The 19,377-nt window shown below is 32.9% G+C and overlaps 1 protein-coding gene across 1 annotated transcript in view; it reads right to left on the bottom strand.

Moving 5' to 3' along the window:
* The window catches only part of Mdga2 (MAM domain containing glycosylphosphatidylinositol anchor 2), a 772,336-nt gene that overhangs the window by 167,026 nt on the left and 585,933 nt on the right, over nucleotides 1-19,377 (bottom strand). The window contains exon 8 of the mRNA XM_026391061.2: nucleotides 10,428-10,721. Coding sequence (XP_026246846.2) covers nucleotides 10,428-10,721 — 294 coding nt within the window. The remainder of the gene's footprint in view (nucleotides 1-10,427; nucleotides 10,722-19,377) is intronic.

Raw genomic sequence — 19,377 nt, forward strand, 5'->3', positions numbered from 1 at the left:
AGAATCTAATATTCTAATTTTCAGTGCATGCTGGGTAAAATGGAAGAGAGAATACTGACTCAGAGCCTGTAAACAGGGAAGAGAGGCATCCTTTTAGGTGGGATAAGAATTCAGGAGGAGAAAAAATAATTCAGAGAAATCACTGTAAGTTTAATTTTAGACACATTCAATTTTTAAATTCATCAGGAAACTGAACTGGCATTTTTCAAAAGCTAGCTGAGCAACTCAGATACAATTCTTGGAGCATATCTGTATAGCAATGATAATATGAGTCATTATATTGCCAACAAAGTCAATGGAGAGTAAGAAGATAGTAGGATGACAATCTATTTGGAGATAAGAAGAATAAGTAGCAATCAACACATGACTTCAAGATAAAAACAGAATTAGAATGCAGAAAGTCAAAAGGCAAGGAAGAAAAATGCGTTAACAGGAACCAGTGTTTTTTCAATAAACATGTCCTCTGCTAATAAATAATAAACATGGAGCTAATGCTGAGATGGACAGAGAGATGCACAGAAAGATGCATAAAAAGGGTGATATACATCACAAGCATTCAGTTCTCTCTAAATCTTGCATCCTTTGCATCTGTATGTGTGTGCTTGTTTATGTCTGTGTGTAAATGTGTGTCATTTATTGACTGATACATTTGTGCGTGAAGGTTTCTAGTGATTATTTGAAGTGAAAAGTTTACATACCCAAATTACTTACATAAAATACTATATCCATCATGTTATGTTGTATACTAGGCAGTTACCTTGTGAATAAGAACTTGTATCATCAGACAGTGGAATCATCAGAGAAATTGTTGTCATTGATGTATAAAAAGAAGCTGAGAATATTGAAGAGTTATCAGAAACTTCTGGCATTTCATCTACACATTTCATTGTTAAAAAAAAAAAAAACTTGATGAGAAGCCACTTTCCATTTTTCTTAAATACCATCAAATTTCCCATTCATTTTCATATTTTTCTTTCTTGATTAATTTTGCATAATTATATACCTTAGGTTAGAGAACAATTTTTTTTTCAATAAGAACATTTTGTATTCCATTCCTCAAGAAAATATTAAATAATGAGATACATACATTCACTAATTTTCAAGAAAAGCACTTGACTTCTTTTTCTTCAAAAATAGTTTGAATTTAATGAGAAAGAATAATTTTCACATTTGAAACATGTCTTGTAAATGTAAAATCAAGGAAGATGTTTTTTTTTTTAATTTTATAATGCATGACCAGCTGAAATTCTAAAATTTCCTTTTGAAGAACTTTTGCTTCTGTTTAGTACAATCTTTAAGACTTCAGTGAAATACTCTTTTTAGAAGAAATTCATAAGATGGATCTAAATGAACTAATGGAACAGCAGGATATATAGACATGCCTTGTCAAACCCAGATAAAAAGACAAAAGACCTACAAGGAAAGAGGTACAACAGTGCACAGGTGATTCCTAAATATACTTTCCTATTTCATGCAACTATAATTATGATCAAATAAAGAACAATACAAGAGTGAAATAACTGTAAGTATGCTTAGCTTGACAGATGAAGCAATAGATGCACTTAGAGTGCTTTAAAAAAAAAAAAGAACCAACTTTTCCACCTCATCAGAATTTGACCTTTCATAAAATTCTAGTTCTCATCCCCACAATAACCTGACAAGGAAAGAATGTCAGCTCTGATCTTGGACGACATTTCTATACTAACTGTTTCTGGATAGGGAAGAATGTTAATATTTGATAGGAAACCATCACTTGAGCTGATTGTATTGGTTCTTGTAACTGACATTTCTCTTTAAGGACTCTGGATGTTATGCCTGCAGATTGATTACAAGAGATACAGGCTCTAATAGGGCAGAGCATTCTGCCACAGTTCTTATCCCCCAACTAGGTAGATATTGTCTCCTTGTAGATGAGCCTGCTTCTCGGCAGTGGTATATGACCTTGTTGCCAGTCTGTTGGCAATAACTGAAGATACTTTTCATTGAAAGGAGCATGCTACTGGCATCTAAACATCCTACAATTGGCAGGCGAGGCCCTCACTCCCTAACAAATAATTATATATTGGCAGAATAATTCTATATTGGGAGACTACCATATGCATTTGGGACATTAAGTGGTATCCTTGGCCTGTATTCTCTAGATGACAATGGCATCCCTTATCCTCCAATCATGAAAATAGAAAATACATTCCATTATTTTTAAAAATTCCCAGGGGATAGGATTTGGAAGACATGTTGGTAAGTTTTGCTTTCTTTTTTATATCCTTTTGAGTGAGTCTGATGCCAAATGTGCCCTATAGTAGTCCCATGAGTTTGAAAGTAGTTGAAACTAATATCTTTGAAAGATTATAGGATAGAGGAGACTACTACAAAGTAAAAGTTATTAATATATGATAATATAATCCAATAGATATCAAAACAAAATATAAGTGGCTGATATTAAGAATTAAAATATGATATTGCACTAAACAATTGATGATCAAGAAAGATAAAATTGTTCACAATAACATAAAAGGAAATTTTTACATGAAAAATGATTACAGGTGGGTAAAATACTCCCGTGAATGTGTCTCTGGTTGGAGGGTTAGAAAATTGTGTGTTTCCTTTCTAGAAATGGCCTTTGATTTATCACTTCTTGATTTGCTTATTGTACACAGACTGAAATGATTTTTTTTCAGTGCTAGAGATCCAAGTGTGACCCTAGCATATCCTGGACAAACATTCTACCACTGAGCTACACTCCCAGCCCCAAAAGGTGTCTTTCTGACATTCAGATTCTTACATTGTTACCTAATATCTGAAGTGTTTATTTTTTTTCTTACGCAGATCCACGTCTTCTTCATAACTCATATATTGGTCTTCAATAAGTATATTTTGGTGGTGTTATTAAAATAAACTGACAACATGACAAGCGTGTTCATGTGATGTATTACTGTTCACATCTGTGTGATTTATTTTAATGGTCTGTTATTATCTTCTTATTTTCATGAGATAAATCAATGTATTTAGGAAATGCCTGAAATTGATTTTGAAGAATACACTGATTTTTGGAAGAAAGACAAATCCCTTTTTCAATAGGAGAGATTATAAAGGAGCAGAAGTTTTATTCTTGTATGTATGTACTTATATATGTATATGTTTACTTCTTTTAGAAGAGAATATATTCAAATAAAGTGAAAAATCCCCAGAAAAAAAAGACACTAAATTCTTTCACTCAAAATACATTTAACTTAATCCCATATCTGAAGTGTTCCAATCTTGAAGTATTACGGAAATGCCATAATTATCCACTTGAATTCATTTCTGCATCCCTGGAGGTGAGCAGGAGTACTGAACTGACAAGATCAATACACACAAGTTGTGGCTAGGTTAGGCTATACTTTTAATCATCCTCTTTAAAGTAGCAGGCTTCTTTATCACTTCTTTGTATAGACATTGAAAATAAAATTATAATAGACAAACTTTTTCTTAACATTAAGCTATAGTGGTGCCTACATTAAGACAGCAGCAGAGATGAAACCAGAGAAAAAATAATGTGCTTATTTTCTTTACATGAGCCTTTTTCCAGGTGATATATAATGGATAATGTCTATGTTCTTCACTGAGAAATGCCTTACAGAGGGAGAGTTCCTTTCTATTTTCTCGGACAATTTTCTTAGATGCTTATGCAGCCCTGTGATGGTTATTGATGGTACTCTACTCTTTGGAAAAGTGAAGAAACAAAGAGCAAGGAGGATGCCCAGGATAGCAGGGGCATTTCAGCTAAAATGAATTCATCCTAGGAACTTACTAGAAAACAGCATGTATATTTAAAAGTTCAATTTTCAAATATTCAGAATAATGAGACTACCTGGGGAAATGAAGTAATATATATGGGTATGATATGATGACTTGAAATCATAATTCTAGAATTTTGCACAGAATTTAAATTGAACACCATCTTATAATTATTATTATTTTTTTGCTTTTTAAGAAAACAGATATTAAGTACAGGGAGGAGGGAGAGGGTACTCCATGGGAAAATATTAAAGTTTTTGAAATATTAACATTTTCTCAGGGTTCAGTTGATTAATGATTGTAATAACTACGAAAAACCACAAAGGGACTAATAATATGGCCATTTAATTCAAATAAAGGAATACTGTGTAATAAACACTGGGTTCTATTTAATAATAATTAACATTAAAATATGAAAAATGAATGCTTAAAATATTAAGTATATTCTTGGTAAACTAAAGTCTCTCTTCAACCTACATTCTTTTAGAGTATAATATAAAGTTTCCCTGTGAGAAGAGAAAAATATCAAGAATTTATTACCAAATACTTTCAGCTATAACTTTCTCCTAGAACAGAGACCCTGACAATGGATCAGTAAATCAAGAATCTACTTATTTGTCAAGTATTGCTTGTTATTTTCACCTGCAAGGAACTTAAATTATAGTAGAAATGGCTCAACTATCTTTTTTTTTTTTATTGGTCGTTCATAACATTACATAGTTCTTAATACATCATATTACACGGTTTGATTCAAGTGGATTATGAACTCCCGCTTTTACCCCGTATACAGATTGCTGTATCACATCAGTTTCCATTCCATTGATTGACATATTGCCTTTCTAGATTCTGATGTATTCTGCTGTCTGTCCTATGCTCTACTTTCCCCCCTCCCCTCCCCTCCCCTCCCCTTTTCTCTCTCTACCCCTTCTACTGTAAATCATTTCTTCCATTTGTATTAACTTGTCTTACCCCTCCTTTCCTCTTATATGACATTTTGTATAACCCTGAGGATCGCCTTCCATTTCCATGCAATTTCCCTTCTCACTCCCTTTCCCTCCCACCTCTCATCCCTGTTTAATGTAAATCTTCTTCTCAAGCTCTTCGTCCCTACCCTGTCCTTGTTTACTCCCCTTATATCAAAGGAGTCATTTGGTATTTGTTTTTTAAATATTGACTAGCTTCACTTAGCATAATCTGCTCTAATGCCATCCATTTCCCTCCAAATTCTATGATTTTGTCATTTTTTAGAATCATGAAATTCATATGGAATAATAAAAGACCCAGAATAGCAAAAACAATACTAAGCAGGAAGTGTGAATCAGGTGGTATAGCGATACCAGACTTCAAACTATACTACAGAGCAATAGTAACAAAAACAGCATGGTACTGGTACCAAAACAGGAGGGTGGACCAATGGTACAGAATAGAGGACACAGTAACCAATCCACAAAACTACAACTATCTTATTTTTGATAAAGGGGCTAAAAGCATGCAATGGAGGAAGGATAGCATCTTCAACAAATGGTGCTGGGAAAACTGGAAATCCATTTGCACCAAAATGAATCTGAATCCATATCTCTCGCCGTGCACAAAAGTTAACTCAAAATGGATCAAGGAGCTTGATATTAAATCAGAGACACGGCATCTGATAGAAGAAAAAGTTGGTTATGATCTACACGCTGTGGGATCGGGCTCCAAATTCCTCAATAGGACACCCATAGCGCTAGAATTAACAAATAGAATCAACAAATGGGACTTACTCAAACTAAAAAGTTTTTTCTCAGCAAAAGAAACAATAAGAGAGATAAACAGGGAGCCTACATCCTGGGAACAAATCTTTTACTCCACACACTTCAGATAGAGCCCTAATAACCAGAATATACAAAGAACTCAAAAAATTAGACAATAAGATAACAAATAACCCAATCAATAAATGGGCCAAGGACCTGAACAGACACTTCTCAGAGGAGGACATACAATCAATCAACAAGTACACGAAAAAATGCTCACCATCGCTAGCAGTCAGAGAAATGCAAATCAAAACTACCCTAAGATACCATCTCACTCCAGTAAGACTGGCAGCCATTAGGAAGTCAAACAACAATAAGTGCTGGAGAGGATGCGGGGAAAAGGGCACTCTTGTTCATTGCTGGTGGGACTGCAAATTGGTGCAGCCAATCTGGAAAGCAGTATGGAGATTTCTTGGAAAGCTGGGAATGGAACCACCATTTGACCCAGCTATTCCCCTTCTCGGTCTATTCCCTAAAGCCCTAACAAGAGCATGCTACAGGGACACTGCTACATCGATGTTCATAGCAGCTCAATTCACGATAGCAAGACTGTGGAACCAGCCTAGATGCCCTTCAATAGATGAATGGATAAAAAAAATGTGGCATTTATATACTATGGAGTATTATTCAACTATCTTTAATAAAGACAATAAAATAGGGCACTATAGTCTTTATATTTCTGGCCCCTCAAATTCATAAATTTAAACCTAATGACCAATTAGAAAGTGGTACTTTGGGGAGGTAAGTAGTTAATTAAAAAAATCTACTCTAATAAAAAGGATAAGTATAGTTCTAAAAGATAGCCCATAGAGGTAGAAAGACCTTTCCATCATGCGAGTCATTAGCTAGAGAGCAAGCTAGGAAACAGAGTATGCTTGCTCTTGATCTTAGACTTCCTAGCTTCATAAGTGTAATAAATTTCTGTTGTTTGTAGGCTGCCCAGTTTAGGCTATATTTGTTATAGCAGCCTGAATGAATTAAGACATGTGGTATATAAGAAATAATTTGCAAGTCAGAATATGAATGTTTTGGTTAAATGATACTGGAAATTAGGTATTGAAATTCTAGTCATGATGATAATAAGTGATGTCCATTATGTACTATATAATAAGCAATGTCTCCATATTTTACAAAAGTATTTTAATCTTAAATACTAATTGAAAAACAGAAACATTTTTTCATGTTCAGATATTAAGATACTTGCACACTAAGCATATATGTTGTAATAAGTGGTAAAACTAAGATTCTGTTAGTCAAAGAAAATCCCCTAAGTGAATGCTCCCTTCAAAGTTATCTTTACAGTGTCACTGAGTGTACAGTCTTGATGCCATCATCCCTTGGCACACTTTGAAAATACTTTGAACTTAACATGAATGTTTCTGGCATAGTTTTTGATTATCCCACCAGGGTAATTCATTTTATGGAATGGAACCAGAGGCCATTAGAATCAAGTCATTTTGGTGAAAGAAGTGTATTCAATTAGAAAATGATAACTTTAGTGTAAACATTGTACAAGAAGTGTTTGGAAGTATTTATTTGTGTTGCTCAAACTAACTCTATAGACAATAAATATTCCAGGAGAGCTCTACAGAAGGCGAAAGTGAAATAAAAACCAATAATTTTGAAAGAAATATATCATCTGATGTGCGTGTTCAAAATGAAGTTTTTCTTTGAAATTCTAGGTTGTTTTTATTGTCGCTGTTGTTGATCTTTCACAGTGCTGGGGATTCAACCAAGGGTCTGTGCACACTAAGCAAGTGCTCTACCTACCAGCAATTCTTTGAGGTTGTAAATTGTCCTGCACAGACTAACAGCAGGCAGTGTTTACAGAACTGTCAAGGAAAGACCTTAACAATAGTCACTGAGAGGCATTCTAAAGAGGTGATGCTTAACAGGACTTATATGGTAAAAAAGACTTGAAGAATGGTCCTAAACAGGAAAAGAGCTATAGGAGTCTAGCCTGAGAGACAATATTGAATTATCATGTTTATAATGAGAAGAGATGGACTGAGAACAGATGGACTGATTTATTAAGGAAAATAAGAAACCCAGCTAGTTAAGTAGGGCTTTCCAGGATTCAGGGCAGAAAGCCATTTTACTGCTCTGTTTATAAATTAATATTTTTTTCTATGTACTTATGAATTCCTTTGGGTAGGCTTCAACATTTTCCTGTGTGCATATGGCAAATTGCCCTCTTGTTTTTGCTATTATTAAAGGGTTTTTTTTTAATATTAGCTTTATATTAGTCTCTAGTAACACATATATTTCCAGAACAATTTTCCTTTTTAAAAAATCCAAATAGTAGTTATGTTAGTTCAAAAGGTTGATTATATACATCTCAGTAGTACAGAAAGCTGCTCCATAATTTGTCTAATAGGGAACATATAACAGCTACATTAGTTTTCAATCTGTCTTTAATTTTCTTTTTATTTATAAAATTATAGATGTGCATTTGTGTATAAAATAGTTCTAGAATTTACCAGTGTAATTAACTTTTCAAGACAGCATATCCTGAACTATAGTGCAGAGTTCAAGTCCTTAAAAAGTTTCCTTAAGAATTACAATAATTTAACATTCTTTCTTTCTTTCTTTCTTTCTTTCTTTCTTTCTTTCTTTCTTTCTTTCTTCCTTTCTTTCTTTCTTTTTTTTTTTTTTTTTGGTACTAGGGATTGAACCTGGAGTACTTTAGCACTAAGCCACATTTCCAGTTCTTTCTATTTATTTATTTATTTATTTTTATTTTGAGACAGGGTCTCACAAAGTTGCCTCTAACCTTGTTGCTAAAGTTGACTTTGAAATTGTGATCTTTCTGTCTCAACCTCCCAAGTTACTGGGGTTACAGGCGGGCACTACTGCACCCAGCAAGAGTAAAAATAATTTGACATATTCTTCCTCAATACTCTTGGGCTCTTACACATCAAACTGCATGTGAGAAGTTCTCAGATACACAGAAAACATATTTAAAAAGATATGCAAGAAGCAAAATTTTATTTATTTACATATGTATTTTATATGTATATATTTGTATACACACATATTTATGATAATCTTACTTTGTTTTTTATCTAAACATACCTCTGCTCAACAAGCTTACTGAAGAGCTATAATGTAAAATATATTATCCTGGGAATACAAAATATGTAAAACATAGCTTGTGAGCTATAGTGATGGAACTAATTTCTGAGGATGATATAAACACACATGTAAGTATGCATGCACATGTATGTGAATGTATGTATAAAATAACTTTTATATCTCATATCAATATTTCTTAAATATGTTATAGATATCCAAATTAGTTGAAGCACATCATTTTCATATTTAAACAATCACTATAAAAATGTTTTTTCATTTATAGAGCATTACAGGATTCCTGCATTATTAGTTTGGCAAGAATCAGTTGTCCTTAGGTAGGCCTGGATTCTGGTCATTTTGGCAGGGATCACAGTCCTGGATCATGAACCTCTGATTCACTCAGGAATATTCTAGGATGGTTACCAGTTGTTTGTACTTGGCAAATACTTAGACAAATGTCCAGATTCTTCAGAAGAGTTGGAAGGACATAAAAGGGAGTGTCCTGAAGGACTTGATGACATCCTCACCTGGAGCTGGAAAGGTCACCTTTGTGGGCAAGGCAGTAAGGCTTGCCTCTCAGAGGAATGCTGCTGGTTTATACCCCTGCTCTATGAAGTCCATTTGGGATACAGAAAAATCATACCTCTTTACCTACATTAAAAGAACTAAACTTTGCCTGTGTCTCTTAGTATCTTTTATCAGTTTCATCCCTGACACAATAGAGGCAACTGTGCAGTGACTCCTATCATCCACTATTGTAGGACTGAATTTTAATATCTTGTGCTGAATTTGACATTTTGTCAACACCAGTAATAAAGGTAACATCACTATATTTTTGTTAGCTCTTAAATTTATGGATTTAGTTTCTCTTAAGAGGAAATATAAAGCCCACACGTCTACCATATTTTTGCCAGAACTGTAATTGAGATTTCAGTCAAAACAGTTTAAAAAATATCTTATTCAACTTTACAATTAAACACTTGTTAGGATAAATCAAGCAGAGATTCAGCACCTAAGAGCTGCCTGAATTATCTCCATATTCCCAGGTAATTATGTAATCTACTGTTACAACTTCTGATATGCAAACAAAGCATTTCAATGATTAGGTCTCCACAATTTAAGGTAAGGGACTCCTTAAAATAAGAGGATAAATTGGGCAAAGAACATTCAATTGCCTGAAGTAGAAACAGAAACTGTGGAAACAAGAGTGTCATAACCCAAATTAGCCATTATTTTCAGTCTTCACATTGTCTCATTGCATCTGGTGGTTTTTTTTTTTTTTTTAATATTTGTTTTTGTTTGGTACCAGGGATTGAACCCAGGGGTGTTTAACAGCTGAGTCACATCTCCAATCCTTTTTTAATATATTTATTTAGAGACAGGGTTTTGCTGAATTGCTTAGGGCCTCAGTAAGTTGCTGAGGCTGGGTTTGAACTTGTGATCCTCTTAAGAGGAAATATAAAGCCCACATAGGAGGCTTCAGCCTCCCAAACTGTGGGGATTACAGGTATGTACCAGTATACCCAGCACCAATAGTTTTGTGATCCTTTGGCAACAACCGACCACATAATAGCATTGCAATCATCACATACACAAAAAATACAACTCTTTTCTAATAGCTAAGTAGTAAGCATATTAAGGGAACACTACAAAATTGGTAGCAATAAGGTAGAAATATTTCCTTCTAATCCAATTTCAAAGCTCATTTCCATTTACCCATAGACTGACAGTATCATTTCTTCCCTTATCCCCAAACTGAAATACATAGGAAGGGAAATTACTTACACTGAACAATGAGCTGCACCAAAGCTTCTCTTGGCTTCACATTGAATCCATTGTACTGGCTGGTCTGACATCTGTACATTCCTGACATTTCCCTAGACACATTCACAATCCTCAGTGTTCCATCATAACTCTCCATTTGCATTGACCCATCAGGCATTGCAACTTCTTTATCTGCTCTAGACCAAAGGATGATGGGTTTAGGTTTTCCAGTGACTTGACATTGGAGTTCTATTGTGTCTCCTTCTCTGGTGACCAAAGGTGATTTTTCCTGTGGAACAGTCAGATTGGGTGGAACTTGAAATGGGAAAAAGAAAATTTTTCAAGGTTAGTATAAACTTGTAAAACATATCCAGGCACAGAAAATAATAAGGAAACAATTTTTGCTTGTTGAAGAAATGTGACAATTCGGGTCATAAACAATAGAGAGAGCGTTGGAATAATGGAACACCCTCACTTAAAATGATTCTAAATTATTTTTGTTTAACATTCCCCAAAAGAAAGGTTAAAACATTACCACAATAAATAAGGTAGTAAGTTGGAAAATGGTCAGTATAAGAAAATAAATCCACTCAATGACTTTCACTATCAGTCATTAGCTGGGTATTTTATATCTATTTTTCATAGAAGAGTGATCCTGCTTACTCAGGGTAGGATTCACCTGCCTAGATTTGGGAATCAACATAAGTGCAAATCCTAGAAAAATGAAAAAGAGGAATCTGGGATATAAAATCAGAAGTTTTGACTCTGGTTTAAAAACTGTTGCTAAGATTAAGAATATGTGTTTTTTTTTGCTGTGGAAAAGGAATGGAACTGAATAGATCATATTCTTACTCTTTAATAATCCATCATATGTACCACTTTAGAATTTTCATTTTTTAACATTTGAATTTCATATGATTCTACTTTAAAATATTACAAAATCATGTGAATATGAATACTTTGCCATTTTATTGCCAGTATTTCTATGAAACTAATTTTAAATAAGTTTTCAAAATATATCTGAAAGAATAAAAAAATCAGAATTTTTTAAAAGTTAATTTCTAACATTGATGAACATATTTAGGGAAAATTAAATTTATTTTATTGGAAATTGCTGTGTTGCAGTATATGCATGTTAAGACTTAGTGAAAAATATGAAATAATATGAGGGAAGTACTACATAATGATTTTTCTATTATCACTTATTTCATTAGAAGATTTTAAAATTTTTTATATATCTGTAAATACATTCATGCAGGTTTATATAACATTATCTATCAAAAATCATGAGCAAAATAGAATGCTAGAAATAAGAATAACCTGAAACGTGAATAATTTTGTCCTAATTTATGTTATATGCTTCTTTTTGGAAGTTATATAGCATATGCATTAAAAGAAAAGCATTTCATTCTCCTATCTAGTATTACTTTGCTGCAGATTACAGATAGAGACAAAACAAAACAAACAAATAGGCTTAACAGTTATTTTCCAACTTATACCAAAAACTACATACAAGTCTAAAGGGATACCAAAGTTATCTTACTATTGAAATATTTTCATTTAAATCTTTCATTTATTTCAAGTTAAGAAAAACTAGTTACAGAATGCATAGCACCTTAGAATTTAGAAAGTTGGAAACAGTAACTACTATCTCCTTAAAGGAGATATATACATTGTACAAACTGACATTTAAAAATATATATAAATGGTTACATTTTAAAAACTGAAATTATTTCTTAAAATTTCTAATTTTATAGATATAAATAATTAGTAATTTAGTTAAATAAGTTCGTTCTTTTTAAAGTGAACCCAAAGCAATTATGCAAATCTAAGCAGCATTTTGTAGTAATATGTTTGGGATGGAACCACAGTATTTATTCATCCTTCATGATTGTTACACAGGATTGGCATTTATTATGGCCTTATTATATTCTAGGCACAGATAGATATTTTACATGTTTGTCTAATTCCCTTAATAGTCTTAAAGGCAAAATACTTTATAACTTAATAAATGAGAATATTGAGAATAAGAGATCATTAATAGTTTGATTTAAACAGAACATGAATCCAGTTCAATTCAGAGTAGATAACCAAGTAGAGATGACTCCTGCAGTAGACTCCAAGAAATTAAGGTATCTGGAATTAACAACTTAAAAGTTAGCATTGGAAAAAATCCTTGTCCATTTCTTGGTGATTTTCTTAGGGGCAACAAAAGAGGATCAATACAGAAATGTGAGGGAATATTTGACACATATTCGGAAAACTATCTATTTTATATACAAACCTACATAAATACCCAAATGTTGATAAATTTCTAGAAATTAAATGAAAAGGATATTATAAATTAAAAGACTTTTTAACAGTGTTAGCTCTTGAAATTTTTAATCTACATCAGTTCCAAAAGCAAGTCACATGACCATTGGCCAAGAATAACTACTCTCAGTATTGATTTATCCAGTTTTGGAACTATGAATTTGCACTCTGGGCATGAGCCTCAAGTTTACTGATGTTCTGATTATTGGAACAAATTATTAAAATGGCCATGAAAGAAATGACGGCATTTGGAAATAATTATTTCCTGACTTAATAAGATGAATATTTAAACATAATAAAAATAACAAAAATCTATTCTCAACTAGTTTTAAATTTTAAAAGATTTTCATGTAAATAGTTCAAAAATTCCCTTTGCAATATTTTTGTTATTCATTTATTTAGATAATTTTTTCCCTAATTAAAGTCACAGAAATTTATGCCTCAGTTTAAATCTTCATAACTAATATGCAGAATTTTGTACAAATTAACAAATTAGCACAGGTTTTTCTGAATAGCAAACCTAACTAAAATATGCTTTAATATTTCTTCTATATGACTTTAAATCTTCAAATCAAAGTTAAACCTTTCTCCACAACTCTCTTTTGAACAACTCTCTTGCTCAAAAGAACTTAAAATTTATCACAGGTTTTAATAGGCTTTTTCCCCCCTATACACAATAAATTTTCTACTTGTTAAAATTCTACACTAAACTCTCCATTATTATCCTAAGTTTCCCATTGGGAGATCTTACAAATGTTCATGGTCTCATGGATTTTTATCTGATTTTTGTGTTGATAATACATATTCTAAGTTTCACCTCAAGCCTCTTCCAGCCTATGATTGCAATCTATTTTTTATATTCCTTAAATCTTTCAAATCTTCAAAATAAATCACCATTTATTTCTTAACTTGGTTGATAGTTAATTGTCAACACATCACATTTGCTGATTAAAAAGCACAGTTTTCTTTGTTTCAATATATCCTCTTGTCCACCACTTCCAAACAGACATCAAACTATTTCTTTATTTTAAAAAATGTATATTGTCATACCTGCCTATTTTTCATGTACATGAGCAGATTTCTCAGTAGAAATTATTTTTCTTTCTTGTGACAATCCCCTAAGTAGTATCTGTCACCAGTCTCATTCTTCTAGATCTCCTTCTACCCTCTCATAAACTTTATCATCATAAATGCAATTTTGTCCATGTCACTATGAAGACTACAAACCTCTGTGAGAGTGCTCATCATAACACTGCTTTAATAATAATAAAACACCCTGAAAACAGCCTAATGGATTTCTTAAACAATTCATGGAACAAGTTATATAATAGAATATGACAGAGCTTTTTAAAATGATGATGTAATAGACTTCTATTTATTGATAAAGATGCTTATATTAAATGAAAAGAGCATGTTAGTAAATAGTATGAATAGCTATAACTACTAATATTGAGCAAAACATGTTTTCCTGCAGTATGAACAGTGATATATAATTCTTACATGTTATATAAGCAGATTTTAGCTGTTTCCCCCATCCTCTTCTACACATACAATGTACACGCACAAACACACACAGTTTGTAAGATAACAGACATGTTAATTTGCTTCACTGTAATAACCACTTCACTATCTATATGTATCCCATAACATCATATTCTAAATCTCAAATATCTATATAGTAGAAAGATTTTAAAGAAAATATACCAGTGAATGTTAGCAGGGAGCTTCATGAAGGAGAGAATATATATCCTTCATCTTTATATTATCAGCATTTAGCATACATCTCTCACATAATAGAAACTTAGTAGAAAAATTTGTACCTAATATATAAATTAGTACAGTAAGGTAGCTGGGCACTGACTCTGGAAAGATAAGGAGATATACATGGGAAAATATCTAGAGGAAAAGAATTCTAGAAGAAACTATACTAAAACACTGAGAGTAGTTTTATTTAAATGCAGTATTATTGATAAATTTTATTTTCTTTATATATTTCCCTTCATTTTCCAATTTCTATAATACGCGCAATGCATATTGGCATATTTCAGGCTCCAAGAAGTACAGAGAAACCTTAAATATTAACTTGATCTATTTCCCAAAACTTGTTCAATAAAAACTTCATTGTTTAGTTACACAAATATATCTATCTGGAAATGATATTCTGAGGATCAAGTGTCAGAGACACTCCTCCTCCATGGCTCACTCCTAATAACACTCATTGACTTCAAGTTTCACTGCCTAGTTAATCCAGTGCTCATGAAAAAGTAGTTCTGGCCCTTGCTGCCTCCCAGTCTCCCAAGTGTGGAAACCAAGTTATAATGTCCCTACTACTGTGGAAACTGCCCTCCCCTAGGCTGACCTAGTCATTCACAGTGCTTACCACGTTACAGTAAGAGTTGTAAAATGCTTTAACCTGCATCTGTGGCCCTCCTCTGCATTTTCTCCCATGTATCTCTGTCTGGCAAGACAGCCCCTTGAGGGTACAGAGTCTCTTACTTTAGTGCATAACCCTGGTGCCTGGCTGTACTGCCTGGCACAGATAAGTGTGAAATCACTAAGTGGGGAAAAAGGGAGAGGGAAAGTAAAGGGTAAAAAGGTGTAAAGAGAAAGAGCTGTAAATATATTAGATACCAGAAGTAAACACAATAAATAAATATTATACGCCATTTAGAACAAAAGTAACAATATTACAATTAATAATGCAAGTAAGTGGGAGAGTCATAGAATATACTTAGTAATTAGATTTGTGGTTCAGTTCTTGAGATTTGTGGGGTGTGAGAGAGCAGAGTCAGAAGAGGATTCTTTCAGTGTCTTTTTACATCTTCTTTCACTTTAATATGTGTATAGACAAGCTCTGGAATGAATTTTTTTTTTAAAGGAGGAAAAGGCCATTTGAGGACATGTCATTTAATTTTACTAAGAATGGTTTAGGTTTTTATTTTTAAAATGTTGTCTCAAAATGAAAAACATTACCAAATTAAGCACAAATGTGAAATGTCTTCACCTCATGAGGTCCACACTTCCTCATAATGTACTTGCTAAAAAAAAAAGTCCCATCAAATAAAAATATAGGTATTTTTTCTGACATATAGTCTAGATAGCCCTTGCTTTGATTTTTCTTGTCTGAAATGTTACTGTAGGAGGTCCTGCAATCAGAGAAACTTGAAAAACATGATATTAAACCAGTTTCTCCTTCCAAACATAAAAAATAGGCAATTTGAACAAATTGGTTTTCTGTCAACTTTTCCATTGTATCGCAGACTGTAAAATAGAGCAAGCAAAGAGAAGGAAAATATTTTCATTTCTTCATTGAGAAGAAAGCTGAGGAGATTAAATCTTTAGTCTTTACTTGGAAAATGACTGTTTCATTTTCCTTACTGAAAACATGTTGGGGGAAGCTTAATTTATTTGAACTATGTGAGAAAATACCACACTGCTAAACAAAGACAGGAGAATATGCTTATTCAGTTATTGATTTAAAGTATATTGGCTTTTTCCAGGTAAGGTGGAGCACACCAGTAATCTCAGCTACTTAGGAGGATGAGTTAAGAGGATCTCAAGTTCAAGGAAAATCTGGGTAACTTAGTGAGACCTGTCTGAAAATAAAAATATAAACAGGACAGGGGATATAGTTTAGTGGTAATGTACCTTTGAGTTCCACTCCCAAGAACCAACAAAATCAATAGATAACATAAAATATATTAACATTTCTAGCTTACTTTAATAGTAAATATGAAAGCAAAATTGTAGTTTAAAACAAATTGTAATTTTTAAAAAGCTAAGTAATAAGTAAAATTTTTCCCCATCAAGTCAACCAGAACTCATTCTTTAAGAAATCTAAGTATGGCACTAATCCAATTATACTTGGATTTTGGGGAAAATTGTTAGTAATATATATGTGTGCTAAAGTGGAATGAAAATCTATACTAAAAATACAAATAAAATTTCAAGAAAATTATGGGTTTATGCAAATGACCATTAAAGGCCAAAGTTCCAGAATTCACATTTTGGACAGATATAAGCAATTTTTTTAAAAAAAGAAGCAAATAATCAATTTGTAGATATAACCACTCCAAATGAACAAAATCTAATGCGTATTTGTGCATGTGTGTGTTTTCTTCAAAAACCATAGATAGGTTTAAAAATTTTACTATACCCTGAATTTCCTGTACTGTGAATTTCATTCTTAGTGATCTACTGACCAAGATGTCAAGGTAAAAAACATTCTCATTGAAGATTTTCTAGTTTTGGAGAAAAGATACTGCATCACATGTGGGTGATTTCTCGGGGTCTGTCAGCAGTTCTCAATCTCTTATTTGCTGGCATCTTTCAGGTTAGTTTTAGATGCCTGAGATACACACTTGAGTATAGTCAGAGTTTGAGGTTTTGATAAGTCATAAAGTCATTTTACATGAAACTAAAATACTTAGAAGTTACAATGATTGTCAAAGGAATAGCAGTAATGACATCTCATAATGGACTGTCGGGTAAAATAAAACTATCAGCATGCTTGTTGTAGCTCCACTAATTCCTTTCTTAATCAAGAAAACCTACTCAGTGTAAAGAGCAAAATGTCATTATTGTAACTTCTATTTTAAAATCTCCGTACATAAAAATTGAAAATATTCTAATCACCACATACCTCACAGCTGATTTGAACATTCCACTCTAAATTGGGATTAATTGCCTTAAAGCCCCTAATTTATAAGATCACATTCAATAGCCATTGAAAAATATTAATATGATAATATAAGGCAAATTCAAGAATTTCCTTCAGGTTAAATCTAATACAGATCCAAAAGTTGATAATAATTTTTGAATAAGAAACTTGATCTATTTTAGTCAGATTAATAATTATGTATCAATGAAAACAGCATAAATAAAATGAGCTGGGAAGATATTCAGGGTGAAAAATGCTAAGGGTCCCTCACTTATTAGCTCATATTTGCCTCCAAAGAGAAAAAGGAAAAAAAAGGCAATGCTTACCATTTCTGAACTGATCTTTCATAAAAATCATGTCAGTCTATCATTGGCATATTTACATTAGTTCCTCATTTTCCAGTATTGAAGGTCTAAATTACAGTTCTTGTTTTCTATCTTACCTGCCAATTCTTAATACAGCTTAGTATTTCTACAGAAAGCTCTCTATTCAGTTGAGGGATGACATCCAATCTGTTTAACACAATTGGTTCATTCTCAACAGCTCACTTTTCTTCCTTCTCAACAGAAATAGGTTTGATCTTACCATAACCATTCAATGATTCTCCTCCATTCTTTAGGCTCAGTTTAAGCTTTCTGAAATATGTAGTCTTTCCTGATTTCTGCATCCATGTCTATGAATTACAGGATGTCCAATGTATTCTATTAAAGCCATGCTGAAGTGTAAAATTCCTTCCATATATACTAAAGCATGCCGATGTCAGCACCCAAGTCTTTCTATTTCCACAGTAGCTTCCACACTGTGTGATGAGCTAATTTAACAAATTCTTGAATGATAGATGGAACACCAGAGTTACTAAGCAATCAAAGTAAGAAAACTATTGGTGAGTGATTACCTTTTGATTATCCAAAGCTTAATTATTAAGCACAAATTTCAAGATCATTTTTTACTTCTCAATTTTTAATTTAAAAAATTCACACAAAAATATTTCTATAATGTTAACATTCCTACTACAGTTTTTTTCTGGTAATAGCAGTGACACAAGGAGATAAAGATAATATGCTAAAGGATGGAATCGTTTGGTAGTATTGAGCAATTTGTTTGTTCTATGACTTTCTTCATTTAGCAATTAAAGAAAGTCTTGTTTGTTCTATAATTGAATGTCCATGTGGACTCATCTCGTAAAAACTTCATAACTGAGAATCCTATGGGTAAATTACATATAAAACAAGCACTTATTTATAAAAATGCCTTCATACCAGATGGTATGCCTACTCTTTCTGTCCATGATATAAATTAGCATAAATACATCTCTTATTATATTCTGTAAATAAGAATTGCCTTTTATTTTTGCACCAACACACACTTGTAAGTACCTCACCCATAATAAACCAAAAGATGCTAACAAAATAGGATTGACAATATTTTACAGATCTAGCAACAGAGCAGGAAGAAAGGCCACATTGAAAACAAACATGAGGTTAAAATACCACAGCATTTGCATCTGGATACTCTAAGGGGAAATGTACATTCATACACACACATGCACAATGCTTGTTTTTCATAGAGTTGGGAAACCTTATTAGAATGGTATTGTTAGTTATTTGAAACATATGGGGAGAGGCAGGATCCTGGAGGTAGCAACTCTGAAGGTTTGGTACTGGAGGATGGAGGACATGCAGTGCCATTCAATCAGGAAAACAGGTTTGGCAGGCAACAGTTGTGGCTGTTCCAACTTCCCTCTCCCAGCAGGTGTTGCTATGGCACAAGAATAGTCTCTGAGGGATTCGATAGAACACAAAGTGTAAGATGAAAGAAGAAAATAGAAAAACATTCTCTGCATGGCATTCATATTTTCCCTGCTACACAAGCTGAAAGACCAGTCACAAATAAGCACAGGTTCTATTCTTGTTGCCTCACCAACAGATAAGTGAATGGGACTTGGCTTAAGTCACTTAAGTACCATTTGGCTAAGTGTTCAAGTAACGTGATTTGTTA

The sequence above is a fragment of the Urocitellus parryii genome, chromosome 6, assembly GCF_045843805.1.
Source record: "Urocitellus parryii isolate mUroPar1 chromosome 6, mUroPar1.hap1, whole genome shotgun sequence".
In the NCBI taxonomy this organism is placed as follows: domain Eukaryota; kingdom Metazoa; phylum Chordata; class Mammalia; order Rodentia; family Sciuridae; genus Urocitellus; species Urocitellus parryii.